The 19,782-nt window shown below is 60.8% G+C and overlaps 1 protein-coding gene across 1 annotated transcript in view; it reads right to left on the reverse strand.

The window, feature by feature from the left end:
* Positions 1-206: 206 nt before the first annotated feature.
* Positions 207-19,782, reverse strand: part of STAB2 (stabilin 2) — a 40,384-nt gene continuing 20,808 nt past the window's right edge. Inside the window, exons 19-35 of the mRNA XM_061574325.1 lie at positions 17,945-18,091; positions 16,819-16,875; positions 15,359-15,485; positions 14,227-14,376; positions 13,223-13,327; positions 12,353-12,460; positions 11,134-11,327; positions 10,351-10,495; positions 8,810-8,943; positions 7,516-7,681; positions 6,872-6,978; positions 6,274-6,393; positions 5,086-5,235; positions 4,369-4,464; positions 2,925-3,059; positions 915-1,214; positions 207-414 (exon numbers count right to left, since the gene is read on the reverse strand). Coding sequence (XP_061430309.1) covers positions 364-414; positions 915-1,214; positions 2,925-3,059; positions 4,369-4,464; positions 5,086-5,235; positions 6,274-6,393; positions 6,872-6,978; positions 7,516-7,681; positions 8,810-8,943; positions 10,351-10,495; positions 11,134-11,327; positions 12,353-12,460; positions 13,223-13,327; positions 14,227-14,376; positions 15,359-15,485; positions 16,819-16,875; positions 17,945-18,091 — 2,292 coding nt within the window. The 3' untranslated portion in view covers positions 207-363. The remainder of the gene's footprint in view (positions 415-914; positions 1,215-2,924; positions 3,060-4,368; positions 4,465-5,085; positions 5,236-6,273; positions 6,394-6,871; positions 6,979-7,515; positions 7,682-8,809; positions 8,944-10,350; positions 10,496-11,133; positions 11,328-12,352; positions 12,461-13,222; positions 13,328-14,226; positions 14,377-15,358; positions 15,486-16,818; positions 16,876-17,944; positions 18,092-19,782) is intronic.

The raw sequence follows: 19,782 nt of genomic DNA on the forward strand, positions 1-19,782 counted from the left end.
GTGTCTTAGTGTAGCTGGTGCCAGTAGTAGTGTCTTAGTGTAGCTGGTGCCAGTAGGGGTGTCTTAGTGTAGCTGGTGCCAGTAGTAGTGTCTTAGTGTAGCTGGTGCCAGTAGTAGTGTCTTAGTGTAGCTGGTGCCAGTAGTAGTGTCTTAGTGTAGCTGGTGCCAGTAGGGGTGTCTTAGTGTAGCTGGTGCCAGTAGGGGTGTCTTAGTGTAGCTGGTGCCAGTAGGGGTGTCTTAGTGTAGCTGGTGCCAGTAGGGGTGTCTTAGTGTAGCTGGTGCCAGTAGGGGTGTCTTAGTGTAGCTGGTGCCAGTAGGGGTGTCTTAGTGTAGCTGGTGCCAGTAGGGGTGAGCCCTGCACCGTCACAAGCCGTCGTCTTCTGCACTGCCCACCAGGTGGCGCTCGTCCGAGCCCTGCGGGGCACAGAGACGTGAATGGCGCCGATGACTTCTGGCGATGATAAACGCGCAAAGTTCCCCCGTGTAGCCTCTGGCAGGCCGATGGGGCAAGTGCTCTTAGCGAGCACCTACGGTGGCTGGAACGGTGCACGAGGGGGTGGGTGGCCAGCACCACATCCGACCGCCTTTGTCTCCCCTGTGGCAATGATTTTACACAGCGCGCCAGGTACTCGTTTGGGGCTGAGTTGAGCCAGGGGAGGCAAAGGACCGAACCTGGGTCGCCGGGTTCATAGCGCGGCGCGCTAACCACTACACGTGCACACGGGCACACACACGCGCACACACGCGCACACACACACGCACACAAACGTGCGCAGACACACGCACACACACGCGCACACACGCGCACACACGCACACACGCGCCCACACACACACCCGCACACACGCGCACACACGCACACACACACACGTACACACACGCACACACAGACAAGCACGTCACCCCCTGCATACCGCAAACGGCCCGCTGTGGTCGGGGCTGGGGAAGCGCAGGTAGGTGGACGAGGTGGAGGCCGTTGAGGTGGAGGTGGTGGACGTTGATGTGGAGGTGGGGGACAAGGTGGAGGAGGAGGAGGAGAGGGGAGGGGCTGGGCCTCCGGCCCGCGTCTTGGCCCGGGACCCTGCGGGGGGAGCGGGGCGCCCCGCTCCCCCCCACGAGGACGATGACGACGACGAGGACGACGCGGCAGCGTCCACCACCTCCTCCTCCTGCTCGCCCTCCATGGACGAGGTGAGCACCTCCCGGTCGTCGTGCTGCGCCGCACCACGTAGCCGCGGGCACAAAGACAAAGATCCCCCGTGTAGCCTTAACAGACTGTGGGGGCAAGTGCTGCTAGCGAGCACCTGTGAAGGTCGGCACTGTGGCACACGAGGGGGTGGGTGGCCAGCACCACGCCCGGCCGCCTTTGTCTCTCCAACAGCGATGTTTTTATACATAGCACCAGGTACTCATTTGAGGCTGAGTCGATCTAGGGGAGGCCCAGGACCGGTTCAGACAATCGTCACTGGTGTTGGCCGTGAGCGAGAATCAAACTCGGGTCGCCGGGTTCGCAGCGCAGCGCGCTAAACACTACACTACCACACGAACACAAAGATCCCCCGTGTAGCCTTCACAGACTGTAGGGGCAAGTGCTGTTAGCGAGCACCTATGAAGGCCGGAACGGTACACGAGGGGGTGGGTGGCCAGCACCACGCCCGACCGCCTTTGTCTCCCTAGTGGCGATGTTTACACACCGCACCAGGTACTCATTTAAGGCTGAGTCGACCTAGGGGAGGCCCAGGACCGGTTCAGATAATCGTCACTGATGTTGGCCGTGAGCGGGAATCGAACCCGGGTCGCCAGGTTCATAGCGCAGCGCGCTAACCGCTACACTACCGCTCCCCACACGTACACACACACACACGCATAGACACACATACACACACACGTACACACACGAACACACACACGTACACCCACACGTACACCCACACACACGCGTACATATAAAACGGTGCAAACACCGCTCACCACCCCTCATCCCCCCTCACCACCCCTCACCACCCCTCACCACCGCTCACCACCCCTCACCACCCCTCACCACCGCTCACCACCGCTCACCACCGCTCACCCCCCCTCACCACCCCTCATCCCCCCTCACCACCCCTCACCACCCCTCACCACCGCTCACCACCGCTCACCCCCCTCACCACCTGCTCACCACCGCTCACCACCCCTCACCACCCCTCATCCCCCCTCACCACCGCTCACCACCCCTCACCACCGCTCACCACACCTCACCACCGCTCACCACCGCTTACCACCCCTCACCACCGCTCACCACCCCTCACCACCGCTCACCACCCCTCACCACCGCTCACCACCCCTCACCACCCCTCACCACCGCTCACCACCCCTCACCACCCCTCACCACCGCTCACCACCCCTCACCACCCCTCACCACCCCTCACCACCCCTCACCACCCCTCACCACCCCTCACCACCCCTCACCACCCCTCACCACCCCTCACCACCCCTCACCCCCCCTCACCACCCCTCACCACCGCTCACCACCCCTCACCACCCCTCACCACCCTCACCACCGCTCACCACCCCTCACCCACCCCTCACCACTCACCACCACTCACCACCCCTCACCACCCCTCACCACCGCTCACCACCCCTCACCACCCCTCACCACCCCTCACCACCGCACTCACCCCTCACCACCCCTCACCACCACTCACCCCCCCTCACCACCGCTCACCACCCCTCACCACCGCTCACCACCGCTCACCACCGCTCACCACCGCTCACCACCCCTCACCACCGCTCACCACCCCTCACCACCCCTCACCACCCCTCACCACCGCTCACCCCCCCTCACCACCGCTCACCACCCCTCACCACCCCTCACCACCCTCACCACCCCTCACCACCCCTCACCACCGCTCACCACCCCGCGAAGCAGCGACACCGCTCACCTTGGAGTACTGGAAGCGTGCCGAGTCCGGGTGGCGGCGCAGGTAGCGCAGCGCCGCCCCGCCCAGCGCCAGCAGCAGCACCAGCCCCGCCAGCGCCCCCGCCACCGCACCCGCACTCGTGCCGCTCGCCTCCGCCTGGGGGGGGGGGGGTGTGTCAGGGTCAAGGGTCAAGGGGTCATCACCGCTGAGCTCATGGGCTACGATCCGGTCCGGGTGCGAGCCGCTGCTGGTGATTGAAGTGGGGAGTGAGTTGGTGGTCTCGGCCCAGTCGCCATCGGCTGACACAGAGACACATAGACACACATAGAGACCCATAGACACATACAAGGACACATAAACAAACATAGAGACCCATAGACACACACAGAAACACATAGACACACATAGAGACCCGTAGACTTACACAGAGACCCATAGACACACATAGAGACCCGTAGACGTACACAGAGACACATAGACACACATAGAGACTCATAGACACACACAGAAACACATAGACACACACAGAGACCCATAGACTCACACAGAGACCCATAGACACACACAGAGACACATAGAGACCCATAAACACGCACAGAGACACATAGACACACATAGAGACACATAGACACACACAGAGACCCATAGACTTACACAGAGACACATAGACACACATAGAGACACATAGATACCCATAGAGACCCATAGACTTACACAGAGACACACAGACACACATAGAGACCCATAGACTTACACAGAGACACACAGACACACATAAAGACCCGTGGACACACACAGAGACCCATAGACTTTCACAGAGAGCCATAGACGAACATACACTCCCTGTGTGAGTGGGTGTGGTACTAGCGGGGTCTATAGAGTCGCTGTGTATATGGGTGTGGTACTATAGGGGTCTATAGGGGTTCCTGTGTGTGTGGGTGTGGTACTATTGGGGTCTATAGGGTCGCTGTGTGTGTGAGTGTGGTACTAGCCGGGTCTATATGGTCGCTGTGTGTGTGGGTGTGGTACTATTGGGGTCTATAGGGGTCGCTGTGTGTGTGGGTGTGGTACTATTGGGGTCTATAGGGGTTCCTGTGTGTGTGGGTGTGGTACTATAGGGGTCTATAGGGGACCCTGTGGGTGTGGGTGTGGTACTAGTGGGGTCTATAGGGTCACTGTGTGTGTGAGTGTGGTACTATTGGGGTCTATAGGGGTCGCTGTGTGTGTGGGTGTGGTACTATAGGGGTCTATAGGGTCGCTGTGTGTGTGCGTGTGGTACTATTGGGGTCTATAGGGTCGCTGTGTGTGGGGGTGTGGTACTATATGGGTCTATAGGGGTCCCTGTGGGTGTGGTACTATAGGGGTCTATAGGGTCGCTGTGGGTGTGATACTATAGGAGTCTTTAGGGGACCCTGTGTGGGTGTGGTACTATATGGGTCTATAGGGGTTCCTGTGGGGTCCTTACGGGGAGCGCGGGGGCCCTGAGGGGGCCTTCGATGATGTGGATGATGCCGTTGGTCGCGACCTCGTCCCAATTGAGGATGGTGCGGTCATTCACCATCTACATCAACAACATCAACAACATCAGCAACAACATCAACATCTACATCAACAACAACAACATCATCAGTTACATCAACAACATTATTAGCATGGTCGGCTATGTACGGTGCGAAAGAACGTCATCATACGCATACGACCATCCGTACATGTTCACACGCACATTATCACAAGTGAATTTGTATACGTACATGATCATACGCACGTGATCAAAAATAACAACACAGTGCGGTGCCTTGCAGTTTGGCCTTGTGGCGTGGTGTGGTTGTTGGTGTGGTGTGGCTGTGTGGTGTGGTGTGTGCGGTGCCTTGCGTGCGGTGCGGTTGTTGGTGTGGCGCTGTGTGGTGTGTGCGGTGCCTTGCGCGCGGTGCGGTTGTTGGTGTGGCGCTGTGTGGTGTGTGCGGTGCCTTGCGTGCGGTGCGGTTGTTGGTGTGGTGTGGCGCTGTGTGGTGTGTGCGGTGCCTTGCGTGCGGTGCGGTTGTTGGTGTGGTGTGGCGCTGTGTGGTGTGTGCGGTGCCTTGCACGCGGTGCGGTTGTTGGTGTGGCGCTGTGTGGTGTGTGCGGTGCCTTGCGTGCGGTGCGGTTGTTGGTGTGGTGTGGCACTGTGTGGTGTGTGCGGTGCCTTGCGTGCGGTGCGGTTGGCCGTGTGGATGGAGAGCGTCGCCCCCCCGCTGCGTGAGGGCAGCGCGAGGCCCTCGGTGAGCGCCGCGTAGCGGACACGGCCACGGGCCGGGGCCACCACGTGCTGGGACACGTCCCGCCACGACAGCGTCTACAACATCAACAACATCAACAACAACATCAACACCAACACCATCAACACCATCATCATCAACATCAACACCATCAACACCATCAACACTATCACCACCATCACCATCACCAACATCATCACCAACAACATCAACATCAACACCAACATCACCATCATCATCACCATCAACATCATCACCATCAACACCATCATCATCACCACCAACATCAACACCATCATCATCACCACCAACATCAACACCATCATCAACACCATCAAAACCATCACCAACATCATCACCATCAATACCATCACCAACATCACCATCATCATCACCACGTGTTGACACTATTAACATCATCAATGCAAGCCATCTGGCTACCATGAGAGATTCGTTCATGAGGCTATTCACATATACAAACACAGAGACAATTTCAACCGAGAAGATGGATTCTGGCTTAGCAATCATTGGAAGGATTTGATCAACCATTTCGGGTCTTGTTTGATTGTGTTCACGCTTACGGTGACTTGACCAACTGCACAAATCGCTGTCCGTGGTGCTGACGTTAAGATAAAACCGCCACTTTTTTAAAAAAATTCTTGCTGTGGATTTCACACCTGATGATGATTGCTTGTGTTGCAGTCGAAACGTCGTGAGAATTTGTGTTGTTTTATATTTTTATTATTTTATTATTTCCCTTCTACATGACTTTACCGAAAGAACCAAGAATATCATCAACATCGTCATCGTCATCAAGCACTGGGACACAATCACCACTCGCAGCTCTCGTATCGCCGAGGCCCCCTCACGGAGGTGCTCACAGAGAGCCCCCCTCACAGAGCTCCACTCAGATGGGGGCCCCCCACAGAAACTTCCTCACACGGAGCTCCTCACACCATTATCGCAATCATGTCCTCACACGGAGGTCCCCCTCGCGGAGGTCCCCCTCGCGGAGGTACCCCCGCGGAGGTCCCCCTAGCGGAGGTCCCCCTCGCGGAGGTCCCGCTCGTAGAGGCCCACTCGCGGAGGTCCCCCTCGCGGAGCTCCCCACGTACCTCGTTAGCCCCGAATCCGCTGTCGGCCGGCAGGAAGAGGGTGATGTTGTCGTCGCCGCCACCCAGCGCCTCCATGAGTTCCCGGCCGATGTCGCTCGCGTTGGCAAAAGCCAGCAGGGCCTGAGGCACGCCGTGGGCGGGGGGGGGGGGGGCATCACGTGACATGAGGGAGGAGACACAGGGAGACGGACGGATGTGAGGACACGCAGTCACATGGAGACACGCGAATTCACGGAGACAAAGGAGTGTGCGGAACCAAAGGATACGGGGACGTGAGAACAGGTTGAGATCTCGGGACACGTGGAAGCATGGATATCAGAGGGAGATACAGCATAGACACGCGGAGACACGGCGGAGACACGGGGAGACACGGCGGAGATACGCGGGGACACGGCGGAGACTCGGCGGAGACACGGGGGAGACACGGGGGAGACACGGCGGAGACACGGGGGAGACACGACATAGACTCAGCGGAGACTCGGTGGAGACACGGCGGAGACACGGGGGAGACACGGGGGAGACACGGGAACTCGAGGACAGGTCCCCGGCTGGCTGGCTGCTGGCTGCTGGCTGCTGGCTGGCTGCTGGCGCTGCGTACCGCGTAGAAGGTGGCGTGGCCGGGCAGGCCGGCCAGCACCTGCAGGACGTCGCCGTTGCAGGAGAAGCCGTCGCCCACGAAGCCGTCCGTGCACGCGCACCGCACCTCTGTGGAGCGCACAAAGGCAAAGGCCCCCCGCGTAGCCTTCAATAGACCGCCGGGGAAAATTCCGCGCGTGCGAATTCCAGGCGGCATCGCCGCTCCCGCCCGGGGCGACGGATCGGGTCAAACTGCCGGCAGGCAACACTCGCCGCGCTCCCTACGAGCACAGCGCCGTCTCACCACCCCCCACGGTGTGCGGGCGCCGCACACGCGCACATACACGCACGCGCACATACACGCACGCGCACATACACGCACGCGCACATACGCGCACGCGCACATACGCGCACGCGCACATACGCGAACGCGCACATACGCGCACGCGCACATACGCGCACGCGCACATACGCGCACGCGCACATACGCGCACGCGCACATACACGCACGCGCACATACACGCACGCGCACATACTCGCACGCGCACATACACGCACGCGCACATACACGCACGCGCACACACACGCACGCGCGCACACACTCACGCGCGCACACACGCACGCGCGCACACACGCACGCGCACACACACGCACACACGCACGCACCTTTGACGCGGAAGCAGTAGACGTCCCAGAGCTCGCTCTGGTTGAGCCGCTCCCCGTAGTCCACGACGCCCACGACCCCGAGGCCGCAGCGCTTGCTCGGGTAGATGGTGGGGTAGCCGGCCCGCCCGCCCGCCAGCCAGCCCACGGAGCACAGGTGCAGACCCACCTACGCACAGACAAAGGTCCCCCGCGTAGCCTTGACGGATTGCAGGTGTGGGTGCGTGGCCACAACCACCCCCGGCCGCCTTTGTCTCCCCGGTAGCGGCAGACAGCCGCCTGTGTCCCCGTGTGTCTCGGCGTGCGTACCTGCTGTGCGGCAGACAGCTGCCTGTGTCCCCGTGTGTCTCAGCGTGCGTACCTGCTGTGTGGCAGACAGCTGGCTGTGTCCCCGTGTGTCTCAGCGTGCGTACCTGCTGTGTGGCAGACAGCTGGCTGTGTCCCCGTGTGTCTCAGCGTGCGTACCTGCTGTGCGGCAGACAGCTGGCTGTGTCCCCGTGTGTCTCGGCGTGCGTACCTGCTGTGCGGCAGACAGCTGCCTGTGTCCCCGTGTGTCTCGGCGTGCGTACCTGCTGTGCGGCAGACAGCTGGCTGTGTCCCCGTGTGTCTCAGCGTGCGTACCTGCTGTGTGGCAGACAGCTGGCTGTGTCCCCGTGTGTCTCGGCGTGCGTACCTGCTGTGCGGCAGACAGCTGGCTGTGTCCCCGTGTGTCTCAGCGTGCGTACCTGCTGTGTGGCAGACAGCTGGCTGTGTCCCCGTGTGTCTCGGCGTGCGTACCTGCTGTGCGGCAGACAGCTGCCTGTGTCCCCGTGTGTCTCCGCGTGCGTACCTGCTGTGCGGCAGACAGCTGGCTGTGTCCCCGTGTGTCTCGGCGTGCGTACCTGCTGTGCGGCAGACAGCTGCCTGTGTCCCCGTGTGTCTCAGCGTGCGTACCTGCTGTGTGGCAGACAGCTGCCTGTGTCCCCGTGTGTCTCGGCGTGCGTACCTGCTGTGCGGCAGACAGCCGCCTGTGTCCCCGTGTGTCTCAGCGTGCGTACCTGCTGTGCGGTAGACAGCTGCCTGTGTCCCCGTGTGTCTCGGCGTGAGTACCTGCTGTGTGGTAGACAGCCGCCTGTGTCCTCGTGTGTCTCAGCGTGCGTACCTGCTGTGCAGCAAACAGCCGCCTGTGTCCCCGTGTGTCTCAGCGTGCGTACCTGCTGTGCGGTAGACAGCTGCCTGTGTCCCCGTGTGTCTCGGCGTGAGTACCTGCTGTGTGGTAGACAGCCGCCTGTGTCCTCGTGTGTCTCAGCGTGCGTACCTGCTGTGCGGCAGACAGCTGGCTGAAGGTGGCGATGGTCGCCCCCTGTGATGCGCACGCCTCCTCCGCTTGCGTGCGGTTCAGAAGGTACTGCCCCTTGGCGGAGCGCACGTGGGACACACCGGCCACGCCCTCTACGGGGGGGGGGAAGGGCAGCAGGGGGGCAGCCAGGGGGCAGGTCGCATCTCGCCGTCAGTGCACTTGCTATTCAGGTGACCACTAAGGCAGGCGCCGTGTCTCGCAGACGATACTCGCGAGGCGGTACAATACGATGAGACACAACGCCCTCTCACTACTGAGCAACCGGCGGTGTCACCGCTCGAACCGCGGTGAGCAGCAGCACGGGCGGTGACGCCACGGCCCTGCTGCTCGCCGGGACGACGTCCTCACGGGCCACCGGTACGCGCAGCATTCACCGGGGCGGCCGCTGGTTCCGGACCGCCAATCTCCGGCCGGCGTGCTCACTCTAGAGCGGGGCCCGGAGTCCTCCTCCTCCTCCCTCCTCCGCGTGGAAACCGCACACCCGCTCACCCACATGCTCACCCGCTCACCCACATGCTCACCCGCTCACCCACATGCTCACCCGCCTACCCACATGCTCACCCGCACACCCGCTCACCCACATGCTCACCCGCTCACCCACATGCTCACCCGCTCACCCACATGCTCACCCGCCTACCCACATGCTCACCCGCACACCCGCTCACCCACATGCTCACCCGCTCACCCGCCCACCCGCTCACCCGCCCACCCGCTCACCCGCTCACCCGCCCACCCGCTCACCCGCTCACCCACATGCTCACCCGCCCACCCACATGCTCACCCGCTCACACGCCCACCCGCTCACCCGCCCACCCGCTCACCCGCCTCACCCACATGCTCACCCGCCCACCCACATGCTTCACCCGCCTACCCACATGCTCACCCGCTCACCCGCTCATCAACCCGCCCACCCACATGCTCACCTGCCCACCCACATGCTCACCCGCTCACCCGCCCACCCACATGCTCACCCGCTCCACCCGCCACACCGCTCACCCGCCCACCCGCTCACACGCTCACCCGCCCACCCACATGCTCACCCGCTCACCCGCCCACCCGCTCACCCGCCAACCCAGCCCACCCCGCTCACCCGCCCACCCACATGCTCACCCGCCTACCACATGCTCACCCGCTCACCGGCTCATCCACCCGCCCACCCACATGCTCACCTGCCCACCCACATGCTCACCCGCCCACCCACATGCTCACCCGCTCACCCGCCCACCCGCTCACCCGCCCATCCCGCTCACCCGCTCACCCGCCCCACCGCTCACCCGCTCCCACCCACAGGCTCACCCGCCACCCGCCCACCCGCTCACCCGCCCACCCGCTCACCCGCTCACCCGCCCACCCACATGCTCACCCGCTCACCCGCTCACCCGCTCACCCGCCCACCCGCCCACCCGCTCACCCGCCCACCCGCTCACCCGCTCACCCGCCCACCCGCTCACCCACATGCTCACCCGCTCACCCGCCCACCCGCTGACCCGCACACTCACCCGCGTGGTGGAGGTCGGTGCAGGTGGCGTCGGGGTGGCACCGTCCGTTGTCCACCAGGCAGCGGTCGATTGGCGGCGCCGCCACGGGCAGGCACTGCTCCCCGTTGCCCACAAAGCCGGCGCCGCACGTGCACCGCCGCTTGTTCTGCGACCCCACCCCCACCCCCACCACCACCCCCAGGCACACAAAGGCAAAGGATCCCCCGCGTGACCTTTAACGGCGGGGCCATTGAGGCAAGTGCACGGTTGGCTAACGTATGGTGCGAAAGAAGCTCAACGTACCTGGAGAAAACTAAAACCAAAACCCGTGCACACGAGGTGTCAACGGGGCTCACATCTGGGTGCAAGCTAGCGTCTGGGTGCAAGCTAGCGTCTGGGTGCAAGCTAGTGTCTGGGTGCAAGCTAGCGTCTGAGTGCAAGCTAGCGTCTGGGTGCAAGCTAGCGTCTGGGTGCAAGCTAGCGTCTGGGTGCAAGCTAGCGTCTGGGTGCAAGCTAGTGTCTGGGTGCAAGCTAGTGTCTGGGTGCAAGCTAGCGTCTGAGTGCAAGCTAGCGTCTGGGTGCAAGCTAGCGTCTGGGTGCAAGCTAGCGTCTGGGTGCAAGCTAGCGTCTGGGTGCAAGCTAGCGTCTGGGTGCAACAAGCCAGCGTCTGGGTGCAAGCTAGTGTCTGGGTGCAAGCTAGCATCTGGGTGCAACAAGCCAGCGTCTGGGTGCAAGCTAGCGTCTGGGTGCAACAAGCTAGTGTCTGGGTGCAAGCTAGCGTCTGGGCACGTGCCCACGTCTCACCGGTCCCGTCATGGTGCACGCCGCGTTCTCGCTGCACCCTCCGTTGTTGTCGTTGGCGCAGCGGTCCTGCCAGCGGCACACGCGCCCGTCGCCCTCGTAGCCGGTGCGGCAGCGGCACTCCACCTTCGTACCCTTCTGGTAGCAGCCGGCCCACTTGTGGCAGCCGCCGTTGGCCTGCTTGCACAGGCTCACCACTGGCTCGCGCCCACGGGGAGACGGGGTGAGGGTGAAACCGTCATCGCTCGTCTCGTTCGTGTCGCTCGTCCTGTTAGTTCCCGTCCTGTTAGTATCAACCGTCCTGCTAGTACCGTCTTGTGTGTACCATCCTGTTAGTACCATCCAGTTAGTACCGTCCTGTTAGTACCGTCTTGTGTGTACCATCCTGTTAGTACCGTCTTGTTTGTACCATCCTGTTAGTACCATCCTGTTAGTTCCCGTCCTGTTAGTACCGTCTTGTGTGTACCATCCTGTTAGTTGTGTCCTGTTACTACCGTCCTGTTAGTACCGTCTTGTTTGTACCATCCTGTTAGTTGTGTCCTGTTACTACCGTCCTGTTAGTACCGTCTTGTGTGTACCATCCTGTTAGTTGTGTCCTGTTACTACCGTCCTGTTAGTACCGTCTTGTTTGTACCATCCTGTTAGTACCGTCCTGTTAGTTCCCGTCCTGTTAGTATCAACCATCCTGTTAGTACCGTCTTGTGTGTACCATCTTGTTAGTACCGTCGTGTTAGTTCCCGTCCTGTTAGTATCAACCATCCTGTTAATACCGTCTTGTGTGTACCATCCTGTTAGTACCGTCCTGTTAGTTCCCGCCCTGTTCGTACCGTCGGTCCTGTTAGTTCCCGTCCTGTTAGTATCAACCATCCTGTTAGTACCATCTTGTGTGTACCATCTTGTTAGTCGTGTCCTGTTACTACCGTGCTGTTAGTACCGTCTTGTTTGTATCATCCTGTTAGTTCCCGTCCCGTTAGTATCAACCGTCCTGTTAGTACCATCTTGTTTGTACCATCCTGTTAGTCGTTAGTACTGTCCTATTAGTATCGTCCGTCCTATTAGTCCCGTCCGTCCGTCCCGTTAGTCACGTCCTGCTCGTACTGCCCATGCTGTTAGTATCGTCTGTCCTGTTACTACCGTCCTGTGAGTACCATCTGTCCTGTTACTACCGTCCTGTTAGTACCATCCGTGCGTCCGTCTCCCCGAAGGCAGCAGCGGAACTCACGCTTGCAGGAGACTCCGTCGCCCTCGTACACCGGCTTGCAGATGCACGTGCTGTTGTCCCGGCAAATTGCGTTCTTGTGGCACGCGGGGACGCACACCGGCTTCCGGGCTGCGTGCACACGTGGACGGGGAGGTCAGGATGGGGAGGTCAGAGGTCAGAGGTGAGCGAACCACATTCACCCGGAACGAGCGAGGATCCGGCTGAGATCTGCCGGTGGTCACGGGCCGTCACGGAAAATCACTTGAGTCGTGTCCGTGCGGCCGCTGTGCCCGGGTCTGTATGCCTGTGTGTCCGTGTGTCGTTGGTGTGTCTGTGTAGTCGGTGTGTCTGTGTGTTATCGGTGTGTCTGTGTGTCGTCGGTGTGTCTGTGTGTCTTTGTGTCGGTGTGTCATCAGTGTGTCTGTGTGCAGTCGGTGTGTCTGTGGGTCCGCGTGTCGTTGATGTGTCTGTGTGTCCGCGTGTCATCGGTGTGTCTGTGTGTAGTCGGTGTGTCTGTGTGTAGTCGGTGTGTCTGTGTGTCTGTGTGTCGTTGGTGTGTCTGTGTCCGCATGTCGTCTGTGTGTCGGTGTGTGTGTAGTCGGTGTGTCTGTGTGTCTGTGTGTCTGTGTGTGTCTGTGTGTCGTTGGTGTGTCTGTGTGTCTGTGTGTCTGTGTGTGTCTGTGTGTCGTTGGTGTGTCTGTGTGTCTGTGTCTCTGTGTGTGTCTGTGTGTCGTTGGTGTGTCTGTGTCCGCATGTAATCTGTGTGTCTGTGTCTTGTGTAGTCGGTGTGTCTGCGTGTCGGTGTGTCAGTGTGTGTCGGTGTGTGTGTAGTCTGTGTGTCTGTGTGTCCGCATGTCGTCGGTGTGTCTGCGTGTCATGGGCGGTTCTCACCGAGCTTGGTGTCGCATCGCTTGCCGGTCCACCCCTCGGCACAGAAGCACGACCCGCTACCCGCCACACCCTCGTCACACGTGCCCGTGGCACTGCACATGCACGCTGAGACACGGCACACACCCCGTGACACACCGTGACACACCGTGACACACCATGACACCCCGTGACACACCGTGACACCCGGTGACACACCGTGACACACCGCCACGAACCTACCTGTGAGTGACACGGCGAGTGAGTGACACCGCAAGTAAGTGAGCGACGTGGAAAGTGAACGAGGAACACGGTGAGTGAGCGACTTAGTGAGTGAGTGACACAGCGAGTGAGTGACACGGCGAGTGAGTGACCTGGTGAGTGAGTGATACAGCGAGTGAGCGACACGGCGAGTGAGTGACAAGGCGAGTGAGCGACACGGCGAGTGAGTGACACGGCGAGCGAGCGACACGGCGAGTGAGTGACCTGGTGAGTGAGTGACTTGGTGAGTGACCTGGTGAGTGAGTGACACGGTGAGTGAGTGACCTGGTGAGTGAGTGACGCGGCGAGTGAGCGACACGGCGAGTGAGCGACACGGTGAGTGAGCCACACGGCGAGTGAGCGACACGGCGAGTGAGCGACTTAGTGAGTGAGTGACCTGGTGAGTGAGTGACACGGCGAGCGAGTGACAAGGCGAGCGAGCGACACGGCGGTTGAGCGACACGGAGAGTGAGCGACACGGCGAGTGAGCGACACGGCGAGTGAGCGACACGGCGAGTGAGCGACACGGTGAGTGAGCCACACGGCGAGTGAGCGACACGGCGAGTGAGCGACTTAGTGAGTGAGTGACCTGGTGAGTGACACGGCGAGCGAGTGACAAGGCGAGCGAGCGACACGGCGGTTGAGCGACACGGAGAGTGAGCGACACGGCGAGTGAGCGACACGGCGAGTGAGCGACACGGCGAGTGAGCGACACGGCGAGTGAGTGACACGGCGAGTGAGCGACAAGGCGAGCGAGCGCCACGTACGTTTGCAGGAGGGCCCGTATCTCCCGGGCGTGCACTCCTCGCACGCGGTGCCGTTGAAGGCGGCCTGGCAGCGACACGTGCCGCTCCCCGCCGAGCCGTCCTCGCACACGCCACGGCGGCCGCACGGCCTCGCCGCTCCACCGGGGCACGCTGAAGCGCACGCACACAGCCAAAGGTCCCCCGCGTAGCCTTTAGCGGACAGTCGGGGCAAGTGCGATTGGCGAACTTTGTCTCCCTGGGATAGCCACTTGAGGCCGAGTCGACACGGGGGAGGCCCAGGGCCGGTTGAGATAATCTGCGCTGGTGTTGGCCGTGAGCGGGAATCGAACTCGGGTAGCGCAGCCTCCTAGCCGCTGTGCCACCACTCCCCCACACAACAACCGCCGCCTTACGCCACCAAGTAGCGGCGACGTCACCCGTGCCAGGCTAGGTGCACCTTGAGACAAGCACGTGAGGTGTCAAAGGCTCTCACTGCTGCCAGGGGGGGTCACGGGACAGCCCTCCAGGTGCTGTGGGTTGACTGCTGGACACGGCTGGCCGATGTACCGCCGATGCCAACTCCTTGCTGTTAGCGAGCACCTATACAGGCCAGCGAGGCACGCGAAGGGGTGGGTGGCCAGCACCACACCGGGTATTCTGTGTCTCCCCAGTGGCGATGTTTTACACTCCCTACCAGACACTCATTCAAGGCTGAGTCGAACCTTCGGGGAGGCCCGGGACCGGTTCGGATATTCGCGACTGTGAACGGGAATTGAACTCGGGTCGCCGCTCGGCACACTAACCGCTACACTGCCACTCCCCGTGCCCACGCACGTACGCACACACGCACGCAAACACGCGCACACACACACACGCACACACGCACACATACGCGCACACACATACACGCACACACACACGCACACACACACACACGTGCACACACGCACACACACACACACGCACACAGGCACGCACACACGCACACACACACACGCGCACACACACGCGCACACACACACACACGCACACACACACGCGCACACACACACGCTCACACACACACGCTCACACACACACGCGCGCACGATCACACACACACACGCTCGCACACACGCGCACACACACACACGTGCGCTCGCGTGCCACTCACGCCGGCAGTCCCGGCCGTAGAAGCCGGCGCAGCACTGCTGGTGCCACACGGAGAGGGCGCAGTCGCGGCGGCAGCCGTCTCGCAGCGCGCCGAACAGCGAGCTGTAGGAGCAGCGCACAATCTTGTCCTGGGGGCACGGGGGGGGGGGGCAAGGGGGTGGGGAGGACGAGGGTGGGGGGGGACAACATTGGGCCCCATTCTCCTCTGATGTCTCCATAGGCTGTAGTTGTACTGTGCGTACATGCACACGCATTCACACTCACACGCTTTCACTCCCAGACGCTTACACTCACACACGCACACGCTCACACTCACACGCTCACACTCCCACACGCACACACTCACACGCTCACACTCATACACTCACACGCTCAAACTCACACGCTTACACTCACACACTCACACACTAACACGCTCACACTCACACACTCACATGCTTACACTCACACTCACACGCACACACGCTCACACATCCACACTCACGCGTTCGCACTCACACGCTCACACTCACACACTCACTCACACACGCTCACACTCACACATTCACACTCACGCGCTCACACTCACACGCTCACACTCACACGCTCACACTCACACACGCACACGCTCACACGCTCACACTCACACGCTCACACATTCACACTCACACGCTCACACTCACACACTCACACGCTCACACTCACACGCTCACACGCTCACACGCTCACACTCACATGCTCACACACTCACACACTCACACGCTCACACACGCTCACACTCACACGCTCACACACTCACACACTCACATGCTCACACACTCACACACTCACACACTCACACACTCACACGCTCACACACTCACACACTCACATGCTCACACACTCACACACTCACACGCTCACACGCTCACACTCACATGCTCACACACTCACACACTCACACGCTCACACACTCACACACTCACACGAAGATCCCTCGTGTAGCCTTAAGAGACAATTGGGGCAAGTGCTGTAAGCGAGTAGCACCGATGAAGGCCGGCACGGCACACGACCGGGTGGGTGGCCAGCCACCACGCCCGGCCGCCTTTGTCTCTCGAGTGGCGATGTTTACTATACACAGCACCAGGTACTCATTTGAGGCTGAGTCGACCTAGGGGTGGCCCAGGACCGGTTCAGATAATCGTCACTGGTGGTGGCTGTGAGCAGGAATCGGACTCGGGCCGCCGGGTTCATAGAGCAGCGCGCTAACCGCTGCACCACCGCTCCCCACACAGACACACACACAGACACACACAGACACACAGACACACACACACACAGACACACACACAGACACACACAAACACACACACAGACACACTGACACACACACACAGACACACACAAACAAACGCACACAGACACACACACAGACGCACACACACGCACACACACGCACACACACACAGACACACACGCTCACTCCCACTCACTCCCACCGACCTTCGACTTGGTTGACCCTGGACATGGCGGCAATCGAGCGCAGTTCCCACAGTCTCCCTGGAGCATCCATGGTCCCGGCACGGGAACGTGGGAAAGGTGGGTGGGGGTGGGTAGGTGGGTGGATGGGTGGGTGGAAGGTAGAGGACGGACGGGTGACCGATGTACCAGTGAGCTCAATCGCAGGGTCACAGCCCCCACACTGCCCACCCACCCACCCGCCTACCCACCCACCCACCCGCCTACCCACCCAGTCATCCACTACTCCACCCATTCACCTGCCTACCCACCCACTCACCCACCTGCCCACCCACCCAGTCATCCACTACTCCACCCACTCACCTGCCGAGCCACCCACCCACTCGCCCACTCGCCGACCCACTCACCTATCTAGTCAAGACAAAGATCCCCCGTATAGCCTCAACATACTTTTGTGGCAAGTGCTACCAGCACCACGCCCGGCCGCTTTTGTCTCCCTAATGGCGATGTTTACGCATCGTACCAGGTACTCATTTGAGGCTGAGTAAACCTAGGGGAGGCCCAGGACCGGTTCAGATATTCATCATTGGTGTTGGTGGCCATGAGCGTCCAGGTTCGTAGTGCAGCGCACTAACCACTGCACCACCACTCCCCGTCTATATAGCCACCCACCCAATCACCTCCATATCCACCCACCAGCTCACCTGCCCACCTGCCCACCCGCCCGACCACACGCTCACCCACCCACTCACCAACCCGCTCACCAACTCGCTCACCCGCCCGCTCACCCACACGCTAACCCACTCACCCGCTCACCCACCCACCCGCTCACCCACATGCTCATCCACCCACCCACCCGCTCACCCACCCACCCATCCACCCGCTCACCTGCCCGCTCACCTGCCCCACCCACCCGCTCACCCACACGCTCACCCACCCACCCGCTCACCCACCCGTTAACCCACCCACCCACTCACCCACCCACCCACCCACCCTCCTGCTCACCAACCCGCTCACCAACCCGCTCACCAACCCGCTCACCAACCTGCTCACCTGCCCCACTCGCCCGCCCCACCCGCGTGACCACCCACCGGCGCAGGTGCCCCCCTCCCCCCCACTGCCGCCCCTCCACGCGCCGCGCGGCGCCCACCTTGATGTCGATAGTGGTGAAGACGTCGCAGCGTCCCCCGACACTGGGCGGCTGCAGCAGTGCGTCGAGGCCGTACAGCAGCCCCCCGTCAAACTCGAGCGCACGCTGCACGATGCGGGCGCTCCCCTCGTTCACGAAGAGCTCGCCCTGCGCGCACGCGCAGACAAAGATCCCCCGTGTAGCCCACGCGCGGCCGTGGGGCAAGTGCCGGTGGCCGCGAGTGTGAGTGGGCGGGCGAGTTGAGTGGGCGAGTAAGCGAGTGAGCGAGCTGAAAAGTGTTCGCTTAAAAATGAACCCGGGCTGGTGGTGGTGGTGGTGCTGCTGGTGCTGCTGGTGGTGCTGCTGGCGGTGCTGGTGGTGGTGCTGGTGGTGGTGCGGGTGGTGGTGGTTCTGGTGGTGATGGTGGTGGTGCTGCTGGCGGTGCTGGTGGTGCTGATGGTGGTGGTGGTGCTGGTGGTGGTGCGGGTGGTGGTGGTTCTGGTGGTGCTGGTGGTGGTGCTGCTGGTGGTGCTGGTGGTGCTGGTGGTGCTGATGGTGGTGCTGCTGGTGGTGCTGGTGGTGCTGCTGGTGGTGCTGTTGGTGCTGGTGGTGGTGGTGGTGCTGCTGGCGGTGCTGGTGGTGGTGCTGGTGGTGGTGGTGGTTGTGCTGGTGGTGGTGGCGGTGCTGGTGGTGGTGGCGGTGCTGGTGGTGTTATAATCATCATCTCAACTTGTCCCACGCTGCTCACAGAGAGCGACGACTATTTCAACGAGACTATCTCGACTATTTTTTTATTTTACCGGGTAAGGCCCACTGAGCTCTTGTTCAGAAAGAGACCCGGCCAAAAATGAGAGCCGAACGAAGTGGCTTATCATCAAGTGGGAATTTATAGCAGGCAAATATTCCTAAACGCGCGACGTTGATTTTCAATGTGGAGGGAAAAACCGGCGGACCTGGATAAAAATCCACGTGACCATGGGGAGAGAGACACGCAAACTCCAAATATACAGCAGCAGGCGTCACGATCGGGATCGAATCCACAATATCCTGTATACCAGGCGAGGTAGTTAACATGTCCACGCCATCGTGGTGATGATAACAGAGAGAGACACGCAAACTCCAAATATACAGTAGCTGGCGTCAAGATCGGGATCGAATCCACGATCTCCTGTATACCAGGCGAGGTAGTTAACATCTCCTAGCCATCGTGGTGATGATAAGAGAGAGACACGTAAACTCCAAATATACAGCAGCAGGCGTCAAGATCGGGATCGAATCCACGATCTCCTGTATACCATTCGAGGTAGTTAACATCTCCACGCCATCGTGATGATGATGAGAGAGACACACAAACTCCAAATATACAGCAGGCGTCAGAATCGGGATCGAACCCACGACCTCCTGTATAGAAGGTGAGGCTGTTAACATCTCCTAGCCACCGTGATGATGATGAGAGAGAGAGACACACAAACTCCAAATATACAGCAGGCGTCAGGATCGTGATCGAACCCGCGACCTCCTGTATAGAAGGTGAGGCTGTTAACATCTCGCCTGGCTGCGCTACGAACCCAGTCACCCGAGTTCAATTCCCGTTCACGGCCACCACCATCATCGGTGCCAGGAGGAAGAACCAAAGATGAGCAGCAGCAGCAGCCACGTGGTGGCGAGGAGCCGGCGCAAAATTCCCCATCACCACAAAGCTCTGCGGCCCTCTACATATGAAGGTGTTGTCGGCCAATTAGTGAGTGGTTATACACGTGAGAGGAAGCACCCGGAGCACCCGAAGAAAACCAACGCGTGCGAAGGGGAGCAACGCTCGATCCCATACGGGTGGAGCAGGTGGGGTCCACATATTGCTG

The sequence above is a fragment of the Lethenteron reissneri genome, chromosome 55 (genome assembly GCF_015708825.2).
Source record: "Lethenteron reissneri isolate LAM-NWPU_2019-01 chromosome 55, ASM1570882v1, whole genome shotgun sequence".
In the NCBI taxonomy this organism is placed as follows: Eukaryota; Metazoa; Chordata; class Hyperoartia; order Petromyzontiformes; family Petromyzontidae; genus Lethenteron; species Lethenteron reissneri.